The sequence below is a fragment of the Mytilus californianus genome, unplaced genomic scaffold (assembly GCF_021869535.1).
Source record: "Mytilus californianus isolate M0D057914Y unplaced genomic scaffold, xbMytCali1.0.p SCAF_1, whole genome shotgun sequence".
Classification (NCBI taxonomy): Eukaryota; Metazoa; Mollusca; class Bivalvia; order Mytilida; family Mytilidae; genus Mytilus; species Mytilus californianus.
The window spans coordinates 11,460,423-11,477,182 of NW_026262581.1; the positions used below are offsets into that span (position 1 = coordinate 11,460,423).

Below are 16,760 nucleotides of genomic sequence, written 5' to 3' on the forward strand. Positions count from 1 at the left end.
ACTGTTGATGTCAAACGTTCGTCTGATAACGAGCACCTGTCATTAAACCGGAAGTTTATATTTCAAAGGGACAACAAGTAAAGAAAAACAGTTGCACATGGGCAAAACAATATAACATATATACCTAATGGAAAGATCAGATAAAATCAAATTAGAAAAGTTGCTTGGAGAAGGATCGTTCGGAATTGTATATCAAATAACAGATATTGAAACAAACAAAAAAGTATGAATCATTGGAGTTGAACAGCAACAGTTGACACATTCTAAACAGCTGCCAACTAACTCAACTTACTAACTGACTAAAATAAACAAAATCAAATTCTGTCAAATATTTTACCCCCTAGAGATCAGTGTTTATGTCTCTTCTTTCCACGATTCACACAAAATTAAGCTACACAATGTAGTTAGGAGTTTTAACATTTTTTCATACATTCATAATTATCTGAACATGCAATTTGTGAAACCTTTATTTAACTGCAGTTTGATAAGTGGGGTACAACGTTTTATCGAGAACCCCAAAAAATTGGAAATGAACCTGAGAAGCAATAGATATTTCAAGAAAAAGGAATTTAGGGATCTCCTCTAGTTGGTGATCGCAATACTGCAGTATACTAGTATTGTGCACAATACTGGTATAAAAATTTTGTACCAGTATTGTAACTTTTTAGAAAAAAAAACAGCAATACTGGTACATTACTGATAGCCCAGTATTGTAGTTGTATTGTTGACTATACTTTAAGGTGTATAATAAAAAAAAATGAATTTTAAGCAAAATTAGATATTGAAGATTAAAGGGGGTTAAATTAACTCAAAAAGATTAAAGAGGAATATTGTGAAATTAATCAACAACCAGTTAAAAATAATCATGATACTCAGAAGCCCTAATTAAAATCAAAAAGATACATGTTACACAAATAACAAAAGATTATTGTAATTAACTCATATTATTCCAACAATTGTTAATTATATGAAATGATTGCTAATCGTCGTCGGCGTCCACAAATATTCACTCTGTGGTTTTTCAAATTTTAATAACTTTCTTAAACTATCCTGGATTTCTACCAAACTTGGACAGAAGCTTGTTTATGATCATAAGATAGTATCCAGAAGTAAATTTTGTAAAAAAAAAATCCTGTTTATCCGTATTTTACTCATAAATGGACTTAGTTTTTCTGCCAGTTAACATTACATTCACTCTGTGGTTAAGTTTTTCCAATTTTGATAACTTTCTTAAACCAGTGTTCCCGCCTGCCCTAAATAGAAGGGCGGCCCGCCCTTGGTGCCCTTACCCCCGCCCTTCTGCCCTCCAAAGCAAAAGAATGCACCCCTCTGCCTTTTCAAAAAAATAAAATTTCCAAATTTCATGCCTACCGGCGTTTCCGGTAAAATTGTTACCTGATTGTGTAACACTAATTAACTGACAATGGGATTAAGTTAAATACCTAATGCTTTGGCAGTTTTATCACCTTTGTTAATGATTGTTTACTGCTAATTAGTGGATTTAAGATAATTGAACAAATACTAGATATTTAATACAGAATGAAATGTCCACATGTTATCCATTTGTAATGTTTATGTACAGCATGTACACCTGAAAAATTTATTTCAGTAGGCATAACATAAAAAATAAAATCTTAAACAGTTTTAAAGGCATACATAGTTTAAACTTAATTGGTAAAAAAAAATGTTTTGTTTCATAACCATGAGTATGAATTTAAAGAAGAATCAAAGAAATTTGTACTTTGAACATAACAAGATTCACTTCCTGTTTTACTTCTTGTATTTTATAATCTTCCTGACATAAGAGCACACAACAATCTTATTTTTAACAATGATGGAGAAAAAAGTAACTGTTTATACCTTCTGCAATATATTATTGCATCAATATAATATGATCATCTCCTGTCTAACCTGTTATATTTATAAAACTCCTTACTGAGGAGCACTTTGGTGTGCACTTAAAAATACTTTTTTGTAACAATTCAAATGATAATAAATTACTCTCAATAACATATATACTATATGTTTGAACAAGTAATTTAAATGTAGATAATTTAATTACATTAAACATTCAATTTTGCATGTATAACTCCATCTTTCAAAACTGCTTGTCTATTTTGGTATAAGTTATAAAACATTGAAATTTCTGATGACTATTTTCCTTACCAAATTTGATAAAAAAAAATTCTTATTGGAACCAACATCAAGAACACATTATTTTTGAATATGGTTTAAATACAACTAATGGTCTCCAGCTGAGCCTAGCAATATTCAAGGTAATTTATACACTGTCCAACATTGCCCTTAAAATCTGGGTTATAACGCTAAAATGCCCTTTCAGACAACTAGCACCCTTCTGCCCTGAGATTCAAGCTGGAACACTGTTAAACTATCCTGGATTTGTACCATACTTGGACAGAAGCTTGTTTATGATCATAAGATAGTATCCAGAAGTAAATTTTGTAACAAAAAAAATCCTGTTTTTCCATATTTTACTCATAAATGGACTTAGTTTTTCTGCCAGTTAACATTACATTCACTCTGTGGTTAAAGTTTTTCAAATATTAATAACTTTCTTAAACTATCCTGGATTTGTACCATACTTGGACAGAAGCTTGTTTATGATCATAAGATAGTATTCAAAAGTAAATTTGTTAAAAAAAAATCCTGTTCATTCATATTTTACTTATAAATGGACTTAGTTTTTCTGCCAGTTAACATTACATTCACTCTGTGGTTAAAGTTTTCAAAATTTTAATAACTTTCTTAAACTATTCTTGATTTGTACCAAACTTGGACAGAAGCTTGTTTATGATCAAAATCTAGTATCAAGAAGGAAATTTTGTAAAAAAAAAATTTCCTGTTTTTCCGTATATTACTTATAAATGGACTTAGTTTTTCTTCCAGTTAACATTACATACAGTCTGCAGTTAAAGTTTTTAAAACATTAGATTCATAAACCATCCTGGATTCTTACCAAACTTGAACAGAAGCTTCTTACATTCAAAAGATAGTATCTAGAGGAAAATTTTTAATAATTATTTTCCCATTTTTGTTGAGCCTGCGACTAACAGCAAAAGTAGGCGAGACACTGGGTTCCGCGGAACCCTTACAAATGTTTATTAAAAAAATGTAAAATTTACATTGTAACTTCAGGAATTTGATATTTGTATTGTAGACAATTCCTTGTGTGACAATATAGTGGATGTAATTATTTGGAAAGGCAGATAACTACATCTTATTCATTAAAGTATAAAAAATACTTAATCATTTTTTAAATTTAAGTTTTCCAAATAATGTATTTACTTTTCAAATTTCAATTGTTAAAGGATCTAATCCCTCAATATTTTTTATACTTTTATTTACCTTGTGAAGTACAGTACAACCTGTGACTTCCTCTTAGTTATGTCCACCCTCTTGTATGGTCACCATTGAATGGTGGCCATTTATTGGGGTATTCAATCTTGAGATGTTGGCCATTTATTGGGGTCATAAAACATAGGTTGATGTTTTATCTAATTATGTTACCTGTTGAAATCAATCAGCATTGAAGTTTCCAGCTTGTATGTTTCATTAAAATTTACCTGTACAGGTATCTCAGGTTTTCTCTCAAATTGACATTTCACCTTATCTTGAAAATGTAGAATAGAATGTTGCTTTAGTCTATTAACAAATTGAACTTAATTCATTTCATTTGTTGATTTTTCTGTCTAAATTTACATTTTTTCTTTTTTTTCAAATGTTTTTCTTTTTTTATGTTATTTTTTCTTTTTTAATTGTTTTTTTGCTTCTTATTCTTTTAATTTCTTCTTGGAAAGAATCTTCAGTAAAAATGACAAAAATTCATAGATAAGTTATTGACTAGCATTTGAAAACAAAACAGAGAATCCTTTAAATAATTATTTTTTTCAGAAAAAAAAAGTTATTGTACATGATGTGCATGGAATTCTATTGTTTGTTTGCATTATAATATGAATTATTAGTAATTATAACTTATAATCATGAAAATGGTATGTTTAAAGGAACCATCAAGCAAGTAATTTAACAAGCCTGTTTCTTAACAAATTAAAATTATCAATATCATGAATATCAATCCATTTACAATAAATTTTGTTAACAAAGTTGTATAATCTAATATCATGATTATTATTCAGGAAAACTACAAATGTCATTATATGGTATAGGAATAAACTATTTTTGTTTATCTTTTATATTTTTCAAATCTCAAAACTGGAGTTGTGCATGAAGAACCACTAAAGAGACTTAAATTTCCCAAATGGCTACCTAGTTATTATAATATTTTGATAAATGCTAATCATAATGAAAAATGTTCTTATCTCTGAATAAAGTAAATCTTATGAAAAGAAATTGTATTTAAAGAAAAAATTGTCTTGCTTTTTGAAACCAGAGACATATATACACATATATATGTCTCTGTTGAAACAATTGTAAACTTATCAAGTATGTTATCTTCAGTTTGGCTAATTTTGTCAGTTAACAGGCAAAATTTGTCTCCAGAAAAAAATAAGGTACACTTCCATATAGATTGTGACATTTTTATGGTCCATTAATTAAATCATGTTTTGTTCTGTGTATTATATTGTTGGAAAGTGCAGGACTGGCATATGCATGATACTTATTCTTGGTATACATTTGCAAAAAATATTTCACTCAACTCAGGCCTTTTAGATAAAGTTAATAATTGCAGGGATTTGAATGAATTAGATTCTTTAAAGCCCTTGATTAAAAATTAAATTTAAGAAAAAAAATAAAAACATTTTTGAAAATAAAATAAAAACTTATGATGAAAACAGTAAACTCAAATGCTTCAATAAGTAAAGAATTAGTGGTCATAATTTAGAAATAGAAGATGGTGGATAAAAATTCCTATAAAGGATAGAATTGTTTGTAAAATAAACATAACAACTTAGAGATAATCAATTTGAAAATTGTTTACCTTCTCATAATAATGTCTCTGACCAGTTTATGAATAAAATCTTGAATCTTATGAATAAAATCTTAACCAAGAACAAAAAGTAAAAGAAATGCTAAACCTCTATAACATGGAACATGTTTAAAATATTGGCTCCTTTATAAAAAAAGTCATTGGAACTGAGGGCAGAAACCTAATATTTTTTTTCCATGTGTTTTGATTTCTTATAGAATTGTTATTTCTTTGCATTATAATGTTTGTTTTTTTGTTTTTTTTTGTCAGAAACTTGATTAAATTGTAAAATGTTTATATGACAGTAAAAATATTATCAAATTTTTCTGTATTGATATACATGTATCTATTCAATAGAGAAATAATGAATTGCCTAAATTTTATTTAGAGTAAGTCCTAAAGATAATCTTAAACATTTGTTAAACAATGTTGAATGCAGTAAGCAGTAAACAATTTTGATTTTAGAAAATTAATTTGAGAACACCTTTTCAATAGAAAAAGGCAGGCGATGTGAAAGTTTGCATTATATTAGAAGATGATATTCATTTGTCATACACTTGCTAAAAAATACATGTAACAAATAACTTAAATTGAGAGAATTATTTAAAAGGTATACATGGTATAATATCAAAACAAACAGTCATGAGAAAAATTTTACAAAAAAAAGTTAGGAAGCTATATGTTCAACTAGTTTTATTATTTCATTTTATTTTAGAATTTTCTTGTCATAATCACAGTTATTAAATTTGACAAACACATATATTTTACCTGAGACACTTTACCTGTAAGTTATATAATTTTAACACTTCAATGCAGTCATGATTTCCCTTTATCCTTGACTAGTTTTTGATTAATACCTTGTGTATTAATTAAGCAACAGGAGGTACAATGATGGACATTTAGGGCCATCATGGTGACCATATTTTTTATGGCCACCATTAGTAAGATAATGTCACAGGTAGTACTGTATTAGGTACACCATATTGTTATACAAGGAACTTGCATACAGGACACAAATCAAATTCCTGTCAGACTGAGTTTAATAGACAATAGACAATATTTTATTGGCACAAACGCATTTACAATAAATGGTAATGACCGAATAGATAAACATTGTAGTAAAATGCAAACAATTATGTGAATATAAAATAATAATGAAAATCTATTGCAATAGATTACTTTTCGCATTGAAACAATTTGTTACCAAAGAGAAAGATAGTTTTAGTGCCATCAGTCAGGGGTTCTACTTGTACAAGTCATTTTTATTTTCCTGAAGAAATAAATAATAATGTACTTATATAAGTAAATTTTGTTATGTTCATTACTCTTATAATGTTTGAATAATCTCCCCTTAATTTTCTCCAAAAATTTACTTGTATAAGTAATTTTTTTTACAATCCCTAAAATTCTCTAGTTTTGAGATGTAAAAACATGCCTTTAATGATTTTTCTCTGGTTAGTTCATAATTTTTTATTAGAGTTCAATGTTTCATCTCATTGATTCAACAAAGAAACTAATTGCGCAAGGCATTCAAAAATTGAAATGAGCAGTGTTCTGAAGATAACAAACAAATGAGATTTTCGTTGTCCATGAAATTACACTTACATGATGTAAAGACATCTGCAAAAGACAGACAATTAGAAATTCTATTAGAGCAAAGAAGTCCTGAGAAATTCAAGAAAAAAAGCTAGTATGACTTTTTTACTTGTATAAGTAAAAAAATCTTAATGTTTAAGGGACATAACTAAGCCAATAAAATACTTTACCTAAACAAGTAAATAAAATACACTTGTATAAGCATCTTACAAATTTACTGATATAAGTATATTAATATTTACTTCTTCAAATAAATAAAAACTACTTGTACAAGTAGTACCCCTTACTGGCCATGTAAGATTTATTATTAAGTATAAGCTTTATTTTATATTTATCCACAAAGGGCTGTTACTTTATTTAGTAATTTTGGACATTTTGAATTCAAAAGTCTGTCTGATATTGAAGTATCCTCTACAATGTAGTAGCATGTGCTGTTCATTTTCAGGTAATATCAATCGGTTCTCTGATTCATATTGAGTTTTTGGGAGTTCTCAGGAAATCGTTGTACCTTAATAAGTGAACAAGAAAGTAAAACTAATAATGATTCAGATTTTTTTAATCCTATTTTGTGTCAACAAGTGGATATAGGAGTAACATAAATAAAGCTGGAAAACCAAAAGTGGTACATCATGTATCATAAAATTAAGCATTAAACAGCATATTTCATATATTTTAGTTGAAATCCTTTTAATTAGTTGGGCCAGTTGCAATTGGCAGGCCTTTATTCATCAGGATTAAATTCATTTTCATAAGTCATTGTTAGTGGGATGAGGTTATTAACATGAGTGGGGCAAGTTGGTAGAAAGAGGGGCTAGTTGAATTGATGGAAAGTAAAGGGCAAGTTTTCATGGATTATTCCAATATCTTTGATGTGTACAATTCTTTATTGGATAATTCAGTCTTCTTCCATTGACAAGGGTCATAAAAAGAGAAAAGACAAAATATATACAGCCAAGTAGAAAAAAATACTGTAAAGAAAATGAAATGGGTCAGATATGATTTACTATGTGAAGGAAAACAAGTACAGTAACCAGATTTCAATTTTAATTTTAATTGACTTTTACCCCAGAGTGAGACCCTATAGTCCATTTAGAAAATAACGAGTGAAGCTTGTATTAAGCCTAAAAATTCACCCTGCTCAACCGAACCCATAAGATCAATTAAACATATTGTCAATTTAACAGTTCCTGACATTATGGTTCCTGATTTAATTGCTCGGGTCAGACGTTAATATTGACATTACTGTTTCTTGTAAGGCTTTTTAATTTGAGGAGAGAGAGGATGGAAGATTTTTTAACATATTCAGTTTTGATAATGCTTTTAGGATTACTTAATCATACTTATAATTCTACTTTGAAACTGATACAGGAGAAAAAAGGAGGGAGAGTAGAGTATTAAAAAAAAATTCCACTTCATGTCAGTATGCTTGTCCCAAGTCAGGAACTTTTTAAATGGTTGTCTTTGTTTTTATCTTAGTTTTTTTTTTTATTTTAAAGAATTGCTTTTATGGCAGTTTAATTTATTTGCAGCTTGAATTGGCTAGAGTCTGTTGCAATTTATAGGTTGATAACATGGTTCTCACTAAGAGGAATCCATGAGTACAGGATTTTAAAAAATCTTTCTCGGCTCATCATTTTCTAAAATTGAGAATGGAAATGGGGAATATATCAAAGAGACAACAACCCGACCAAAGAGCAGACAACAGTCGAAGGCCACCAATGGGTCTTCAACGCAGCGAGAAAATCCAGCACGGAGGTGGTCCTCAGCTGGCCCCTAAATAAAATTGTGTACTAGTTCAGTGAAAATGGACGTCACACTAAACTCCAAAACAATTACATATATATGAACTAAAATTAAAAAAACATACAAGACTAACAAAGGCCAGAGGCTCCTGACTTGGGACAGGCGCCAAAATGCGGCGGGGTTAAGCATGTTTTCTGAGATCTCAACCCTCCCCTATACCTCTAGCCAATGTAGAATAAAGAAACACATAGCAATACGCACAGTAAAACTCAGTTTAAAAGAAGTCTGATGTCAGAATAGGTAACAAAAGAAACTAAGCAAAATGACAATGATACATAAATGAACAAAGGACTACTAGCAGTTACTGACATGCCAGCTCCAGACCTCAATCAAACTGATTGAAAGATTATGTCTTCATCATATGAAAATTAAGTACAATCCCTCCTGTAAGGGGTTTAGTATCATACCATCATAAAATATATGAGAAGAACATAACCCGTATCATGCCAATAACTGGTTTTAGAATAAATATGTTTATTTCTGATGCAAAGACCCTATGAGTGAATCAATATTAATACCAAAATATGCAATCCTTAATGACTTGACAACGGTATCGTAACTATATCCTTTCCGAATAAGTCTGTTTAAAGGTTTGGTTAGCTTTTAAGGTGAATGCCGACATTTTCGTGCTTTGTAAAGAATATTACCATAAAATATTGGATGTGAAATACCCGAAAGTATAAGATGTCTGCATGTTGATTTATATTTACGAATGATGTCCTTGTACCAATGATAAAATTTAGTAAATGTTTTGACTAGTTTGTGATATCGAAAACCCTGGTGTAATAATTTTTCAGTAATACAGAGATTTCTTTCGTTGAAATCAAATACGTTGTTACATACATATAAGTGTACATATCTGTTTAAGTGAGTCTGAAAATGAATCAAGGTTGCACCAGCTCATAGTTCAGTTATCATTATTTCATAGCAAGAACTTAAAAATTAACCTGAATGTGATTTCATTTCCAATCCTTGCTCTATTTTGTCATGAAGACTTAAAAATATTTAGTTAATGTATTGCTATGCCCAAAAACAATGAGTTCCTGGACTCGCCTACAAAAATCCTTAGTGAGAACCCTGTGATAATGATAATTGCCTATGGTTGAATGCTGTATGTTGACAACTAATTGTGTTTTTGGGTTGCTGTCTCATTGATGTTTTGCCTCACATTGTTATATATATTGTTTGATTGTAGTTTGCTCTCAAAAGGATAGACTTTTGTGATCAAGAATCAGAAAGGGAACAGGCTAAAAGAGAAGCAGATTTGTTATCAAACCTTCGCCATGACAATATCTTACAGTATGTGGAGTCATTTGAAGAGGATGATAGCTTGTTTATTGTGACAGAATACTGTGAACGTGGTGATCTAGAGACTTACTTGGAATACAAGTCACGACAAGAGGAAAGGTTACCAGAAAATAAGATAGCAATATGGATATATCAGATAGCAAGTGGTTTACATGTAAGTTTAAATTTACAAAAAACATTAATAACCTTACAGTTCAGATACATACCTTCATTATAAATCAATCATTTTTATGCAAATATCAAGAGATTTTGTAAAACAATGTTCCAACCAAAATAAGGTCCTAAGTGCATCACATTCTTTACAGTGATTTAACGTTTTCCTGAACAACAAAAGTTTTAATGGAAATTTTCCTCAACAACAAATAGATTGCTGAATATACTCTTATGCCTAAATTAATATTTATATATATTGTTATACAAGAAATACAACCAACAAGATATTTATTTATCTCTTCCTGAAGGTAAAAGGGTTGGTGTGCAGGTAATTGTTTAGTTTCAGTTTACAGACAAATGATAGAAGAATTACACAATACAAATTTTTATTTCATATATATGATGTTTATTTTTAGTATTTACATGAAAGAAAGATATTACACAGAGATTTAAAAACAAAGAACATTTTTATCATGACTGACTGGAATGTTAGAATTGGTGATCTAGGTATAGCAAAGTAAGTTATATACATAGATAGTAGGTTTTTAGAAATCAATAAATTGATCCTTTGTGACGTGCAAGAGATAACATCTATTATTATGATAAAGAATGAAAATACATAAAGTAGCAATATATGTTGTTCAGTGTTTTGATGATAACTGAATTTCTTCAGTGATGTGAAAATATGGTACCTGCATTAAATTCAAGATAAGCATGATGTTCAAGTTGACCTACTTTTTTTTTACTAAATTTTGACCGATTAAGTAGGACATTTACAAAAAAATAACATTTTTCTGCTGTGCAAGTCATTAAATAAGTTATTGAGCTTATTTTGTGTAAATGATCTTTAATGTGAGGTTTAGATCCATTATAAGTATAAGTAGGGTTGACCTGCTTTTGAACTTCTCACATGTTATGCTAGATTTAGAATACCACAATCTAACTTTTTGGAGAATGAGTTTCCCAAAAAAAGCTATTCTGATCAAATGATTACAGATAATATTATAAATTCAACTTATTAAAAGCTCAAAATTTTAAAAGAGAATGCTTCTATTTTGGGTTCAAAGACAGGCCGTGAATAGGGATCCTCTGCCAATTTTTGTCTTGAAGTTCCAAAAAGTTTTTTTTTTTTTTTTCAATGTTAGACTGTTTAATGCAAATGATATTCATTGTACAATGTAATTCAAACTTTTGCTGATGGGTAATTTTTTTTCTTGAATTATGCTCGCTTTTAATGTCCATTTGAAAATGATGTTAAAAAATCAATGCATGCATTTTTGTAAGATTTGATTGATACATAAAGATGAAATATATTTTTTAGAGTGCTGGACCTTGGTCAGAGTAAAGCTAACAGTTTTGTGGGAACACCTGCCTATATGTGTCCTGAATTGTTCGAACAAAAAGCTTATAACAATCGTGTAAGTATAAAATGGTACTTGTACAAAGAATTTTGTAATCTAAATGTCTATGTTACATTTTAACTGACATAAAATTGTGATTTATCAGAAAGCTCTACATCCACCAAATTTGGTTAAAAAAATTGGTTGATTATGTCTTAGCAACCTTTTATGGTAAAATATAGAATAAAATCTTCATTTTATGAATCAAAAAAGCTATTGTGATATAAAGTGATATATTAAATAACAATATGGATGATCAGGGTTATTAGGGAAATGTAGTTCAGCTTAACATCAGGTATACATGTATTTGTCCCTCTAAATATGACAACTTAATTTTTTTCAGTCTGACATTTGGAGCTTAGGATGCTGTGTTTTTGAAATGATGGCACTAAAGAAAGCATTTGAAGGAAAAGCTATATTTAAAATAATCCACAATGTGATATCAGGGAAGGTTTGTATAAACTTGTACTAGAAAAATATCATAAAACATACTTTTTATTTCAGTAAATTCAAATGTTTCAAAATTTTGAGTGAGATGAATTTATTTTCATGATACTTTATAAAAGGTAGTCTGAATTAAGTAGAAGTTGATCATTAAGTGTTATAATTGAAATTTTGTTATGCTCAGCATATTTTTTAAAGTAAATGAGGCAGAATTTCCATTAATATTTTCAATTTTTTATTTATTTATTTATATATATATTCAGACTTAATCAAATTTAAATTTGCCTGACTACCTTGCAAAGCCTACTTGTATATTGACAGTCATTGTCCAATAAATCCTTATAATAATTGGTTGTTTTATAAGGAAATCCAGCTGCAAAAATTTTCACACAGAATATTTACTTGCATTTGTCATTTGCTTCAGCCTCCTAAGCTGCCTCAAGGGTATAGCTCAACTCTAGAAGATCTTGCATACGCCATGTTGCAAAAGGATGACTTTTTAAGACCAACAGCTTTCTACATCATGAATCACCAGTATGTTCAAAAGAATTTACTAAAGGTATGACAATTTACTTATTATGTGTTAGTACAGATTGGATTGATTGTTTGTATTTAATGCCATTTTCAGCACTCTCGGTTTTACCACCGACCTTCAGCAGGAAAACTGCCAATCCTAGTCAATTAAGATTGGAGTCAGACACACCTTCTTTGAGCGGGATTTGACCTCACAACTTCAGTGTTGAGAGGCTAGCTATCTTTGTAGATAATCTACTTAAACCACTCAACCATTGAGGCCTGTTGTACAGATTGGCATTTAAATATGAAATAAGTCTTAAGTCATTCATAACAAACATCAATTAATTTTTTGTATGCTTGCTGAATCATAAACTTTGAAAACCTTTGCTTTAACCTTTTATTGATGGAAAGGTTCTTGTGTGTATTAAATTGAGAAAAGTATACTTTTTATCTGTGATGAAAATTCACAGCTGTTATCTTTTTATCTTAAACAAGTATAATTAGTTTTAACTATTTTATATAAAAATATAACTTAAGTATTATGTTGATTATTAACAAAAGGAGAACATAAGTATACCCCCAAAAAAACATCTAGACATTACTAATTAACAAGCCCCATCCCTGTCTTTTTACAGTCTGTTAATAGCCATGAGGCTAGTCTGTGAATGAATGACTTCAACAAAGACAACCAATTTAAATTTCCAAATATACTTGAAGAGACATTGGTAATCACTTACAATATTTCTGACTTGGGACAATTTAATCCAGTGTCTTAGTACAAATATTACTATTATTCTTTTGTTTGGTTATATCTTTGTTGGTAAAAGTTGGATAGGTTAAGTGAAAGATTGACTATTAATTTGAAAATGCATGTAAAAATATATAAATTGAGAGACACTTTGAATAAAAAAGTAATTTATTATTTTAGACAAATGCATTTGACAATTTTGATGAAGATTATGACCAAGAACTTGCCGTTAGATCAAAGAAAAAGAAAATCAGATCACTAGGTAGTTCCGACGGCAGCAGCAGTGGTAGTGGCTCCTCATTGACTTCATGGAAAAATATCACAAATCGTATTCATGAAATGGAGGATGATATCAGGAAATTGAATGAAAAAAAAGTTCATGAATTGGTAAACTCACTAGAGTTAAATAAATACCGTCATTTAAAAAAAAAGCCAAAAAATCAGAAAAATGCAAGTGATACTCTGGTGGAAAAGAACGAGGATTGTGATGAAGAAGACTCAGGAACATTTGTTTATAGAGGAACACTCAAGAGTGAAAGTGATTCCGATGAAGAGGATCAAGGAACGTTTGTTTACCATGGGACTATAAAGCATTTAAGTGATTCAGATGATGAGGGGACAATATTACATCCTGTGAACATACAACCCAACAGCAATGTTAATGGTATAAATTCTAGTCCAGAGAAACTTAAACATTCTAATACCGGCAAAAATCTGAAAGAGGACTTAGTTGCAGCTACTCTTCTTAATAGAAAGGAAAGTCCGACTGAAGAACATAGGGGTTTAAGTGGGGAAGATCTAAAAAATTTATTGAAGAAAAATCCCAAAGATGCAGCAAAACAAATTGTTCAGGGACTGAAGAAGACTATGTCATTGGATGATGAGAAATCTGATGGAATTCTGCAGGACATACAGAAGGAGGAGGAGAAGCATGTTAGTATTTTACCCTAACTGATTATAAAATTTTACAAAATAGAAGTACAAATTATGTGAAAATATTCGTAGTGAGATAAATGCTGCTATGAAAATGTCTTCAGAACTTCAGCTAAAAAGAGTTATCTTTTTTTTTCCCTCAAATTCAATTTATTGCTGTTGCCATGATCATAATGATAAGTTAGAAATTATTTAGCATACCCACATATATTGTAAAAAATGTACATTTGTCTCCTTATAGTTGAAAAAGAAGAAAGCAGGATATTAAAAGAAGGAAGGTAATAATAAGACACTTAATCAGTTAAAATTTTTCTGAAATACTGCTAAACTGTTTTAAATAAACTTCGATTTTGTTCACATCAAAGATTACTTTAGATATTTGCTTTGGTAATTTCAATTTCATTATACCATTTATTGTAATTAAATTTAATGCTGTAAATACTGTACAGAAAATCTGCAATGCACAATCAGAACAAAAAACAATCAAATACAAGCACAAACAGAGAAGTAAATAACTTAAAGGTTGAAGTTCAAGTCAATACCAGCACACAATTTATAGAAATTTAGATAAATTTGTTTAAGCCCTGCATCTATAATGATTGCTTTTATTTCTAATTCAAACAGAAAATCTACTGCTTTAAGCACTTTGAACCTTGATGACAGCCATATATAAACTCCTATTAACTTTATACTGTATAAATCTGACATGTCAACCATTCTGTCATTTTCTGTAAATTTTAGCAAGGAACAGAAAATACAGTGATCCAGGTACCAGTCTGGTGAGTACCAGTACATTTGACAAAATTTTGTTATGTAAAGGTGATTGTTAATTCAAAATAGGAAGACATACTTTCTTTAGTCATTCAAATTAGGTGCTGTCTAAGTTTGTTTGTCAAAACATATTTGTTGGAAGAGGAATCCATTTAATTTCCAATTTAATTGACAAACTCGATTATTTGGATAAAAACAGTAAATATTAAGTATGAATATATAAAGAAACATCACTCAAATATTAAGTATTAATAAATATATACACAAATATCACTCATGAATTTTTGAAAATCAAATTAATTGCTTAAAATGTCTTGATAATTGATATGTTATATTCAATTTAATAGAATTGTACATTGTAATTTTAGTCACCAGACACCTCCTATGCCTCTGCCCAGGCTGTCAGACTTTACCCAAGAAGAGAGTATGTATCATACAGCCCTAAAGGCAAAGACAGTGATCAGGATTTTAGTTATCTTAATGATGATAGGTACTAGCTTTATCTTCTATATGATTGTCCAATAGCTATTCTAAAGATATCTGAATCCTTGTTTGGAAGACACTTTTGTAGAATTTTATAGGTTATTTTGTAATAGAGATATATTTGTAAGAACATGATGGAAAGTCAGTTTAAAACTTTAATGCATGGTTGACATTCTAAAAAGGTGTCTTCTAATTATTCCAGTATTATACCCAAAACAAACATGCAGTGTTTATAGAATAGCTGTAGCAATCACATAGACAGAATTTCTTTAAGGCTTATTTAAAGCCCTTTTAAATTTTCATTGATGTACATACAAATGTCAAATGTTGTAAACTGATTTAGCATGCTGATTGTTTGCTGTTTTGACAATGTTTGATTTAATCATTTTTTGTAGTAATACCATTTAATTTTTTAGTAATTTTATATATCAAGATCCTGCCTTTGCCTTGTTGAGACAATGTGTTTTGGGATATATGATAACACAATATGCAATAAATAACATATATCAGCTTTTAGTATATACCTTAGAGTACACTTCATTTTTGTATCACTTACAATTTAGCTCTTCAGAAGCCAGAAACATGTGTTACTTTGATAACAGAGATTTCAACAATTACAAATACCTTTATATCTCATCCTCTCTTTAACTAAGCTCAAAATTGTATACATTTAGCTAATGACAAAACCTTGTCAGCCTGTCATTGTCACTAAAAAAATTACTCTCTGTTTTCCCTCCTGTAACCAGGTTGGTTCGCACTATGTAAGTGTGATAAGTCAGCATTATTTGTCACATTCATTTTCACACTCCAGTTGCTAGAGTATGCTTTGAAAATGTGTTCTTCAAAACTGATAGGTAGACAATTTTAAATTTTATTGTACGTATACATCAATCTCAAGTTTTATTGGTTTAGGTTTATTGGATGCAAGTTACTGATGTTTTATTTGAATTTATCCCTGTTATCAAGTCACAAATTCTTTTACTGTGATAAATAAATTTCTGTCATTTAACTTTAATATTTTGAGAAGTAAAATACATTTTATCTTTGATAAGCATTAGCAAATTATGACAAAAAGAGATTTTTATTTTTACACTGGTACCAAAAAATACTACTAGAATTCAATGATATATATAATTTTTTTTCTTTTTCCATACAAATTCTTGCTGAGCAACTGATCAGTTGAGTTCAAGATGGTAATAGGTGTTTATAAACTTATTAAATATTTGATATCAAACACTAATACTTATTTACTCATGCACTAATAACCTGAACTGGTGGATTATATATTACTTTTTTCAATTCCAGAGTTGAGATATACTACAATAATTTTACAGAAAAAAACTTTTTTTCAAACGTTCAAAACATCCAAAATAGGTAAAAAATAGAGATTTCTGTGAATTAGGACAAAATCGTCTGGATTTCAACCAAATTAAGGTTTAGGAAACATAGAGCTCAGGCGTCGACAAACTAAATATTCAAGTCAGATATGTAATATGTCATGACAAACATTATGTTAAAAGATCTATTTTGTCGACACATGTGCTCTATGTTTCCTGTCAAAATTATCAATGAAAATTTACGTAAGAACGTAAATTTTCAATAAAAAGACTATCTAGTCATTGTATTAGCTATGATTCATTGTGACATTGGTCAATAAAAC

General features: G+C 29.4%; 2 protein-coding genes across 2 annotated transcripts in view; both read left to right on the top strand.

Annotated features, from left to right (window-relative positions):
• The window catches only part of LOC127702085 (transmembrane protein 115-like), a 158,124-nt gene that overhangs the window by 37,561 nt on the left and 103,803 nt on the right, over positions 1-16,760 (top strand). The gene's annotated exons all lie outside the window — the stretch shown is intronic.
• LOC127701301 (serine/threonine-protein kinase Nek1-like) lies at positions 63-14,136 on the top strand. The gene is made up of 8 exons (XM_052205217.1): positions 63-223; positions 9,540-9,806; positions 10,222-10,322; positions 11,127-11,223; positions 11,549-11,656; positions 12,074-12,208; positions 13,094-13,846; positions 14,088-14,136. The coding sequence occupies exons 1-8, from the start codon at positions 128-130 to the stop codon at positions 14,112-14,114; spliced, it is 1,584 nt and encodes a 527-aa protein (XP_052061177.1). The 5' UTR covers positions 63-127; the 3' UTR covers positions 14,115-14,136.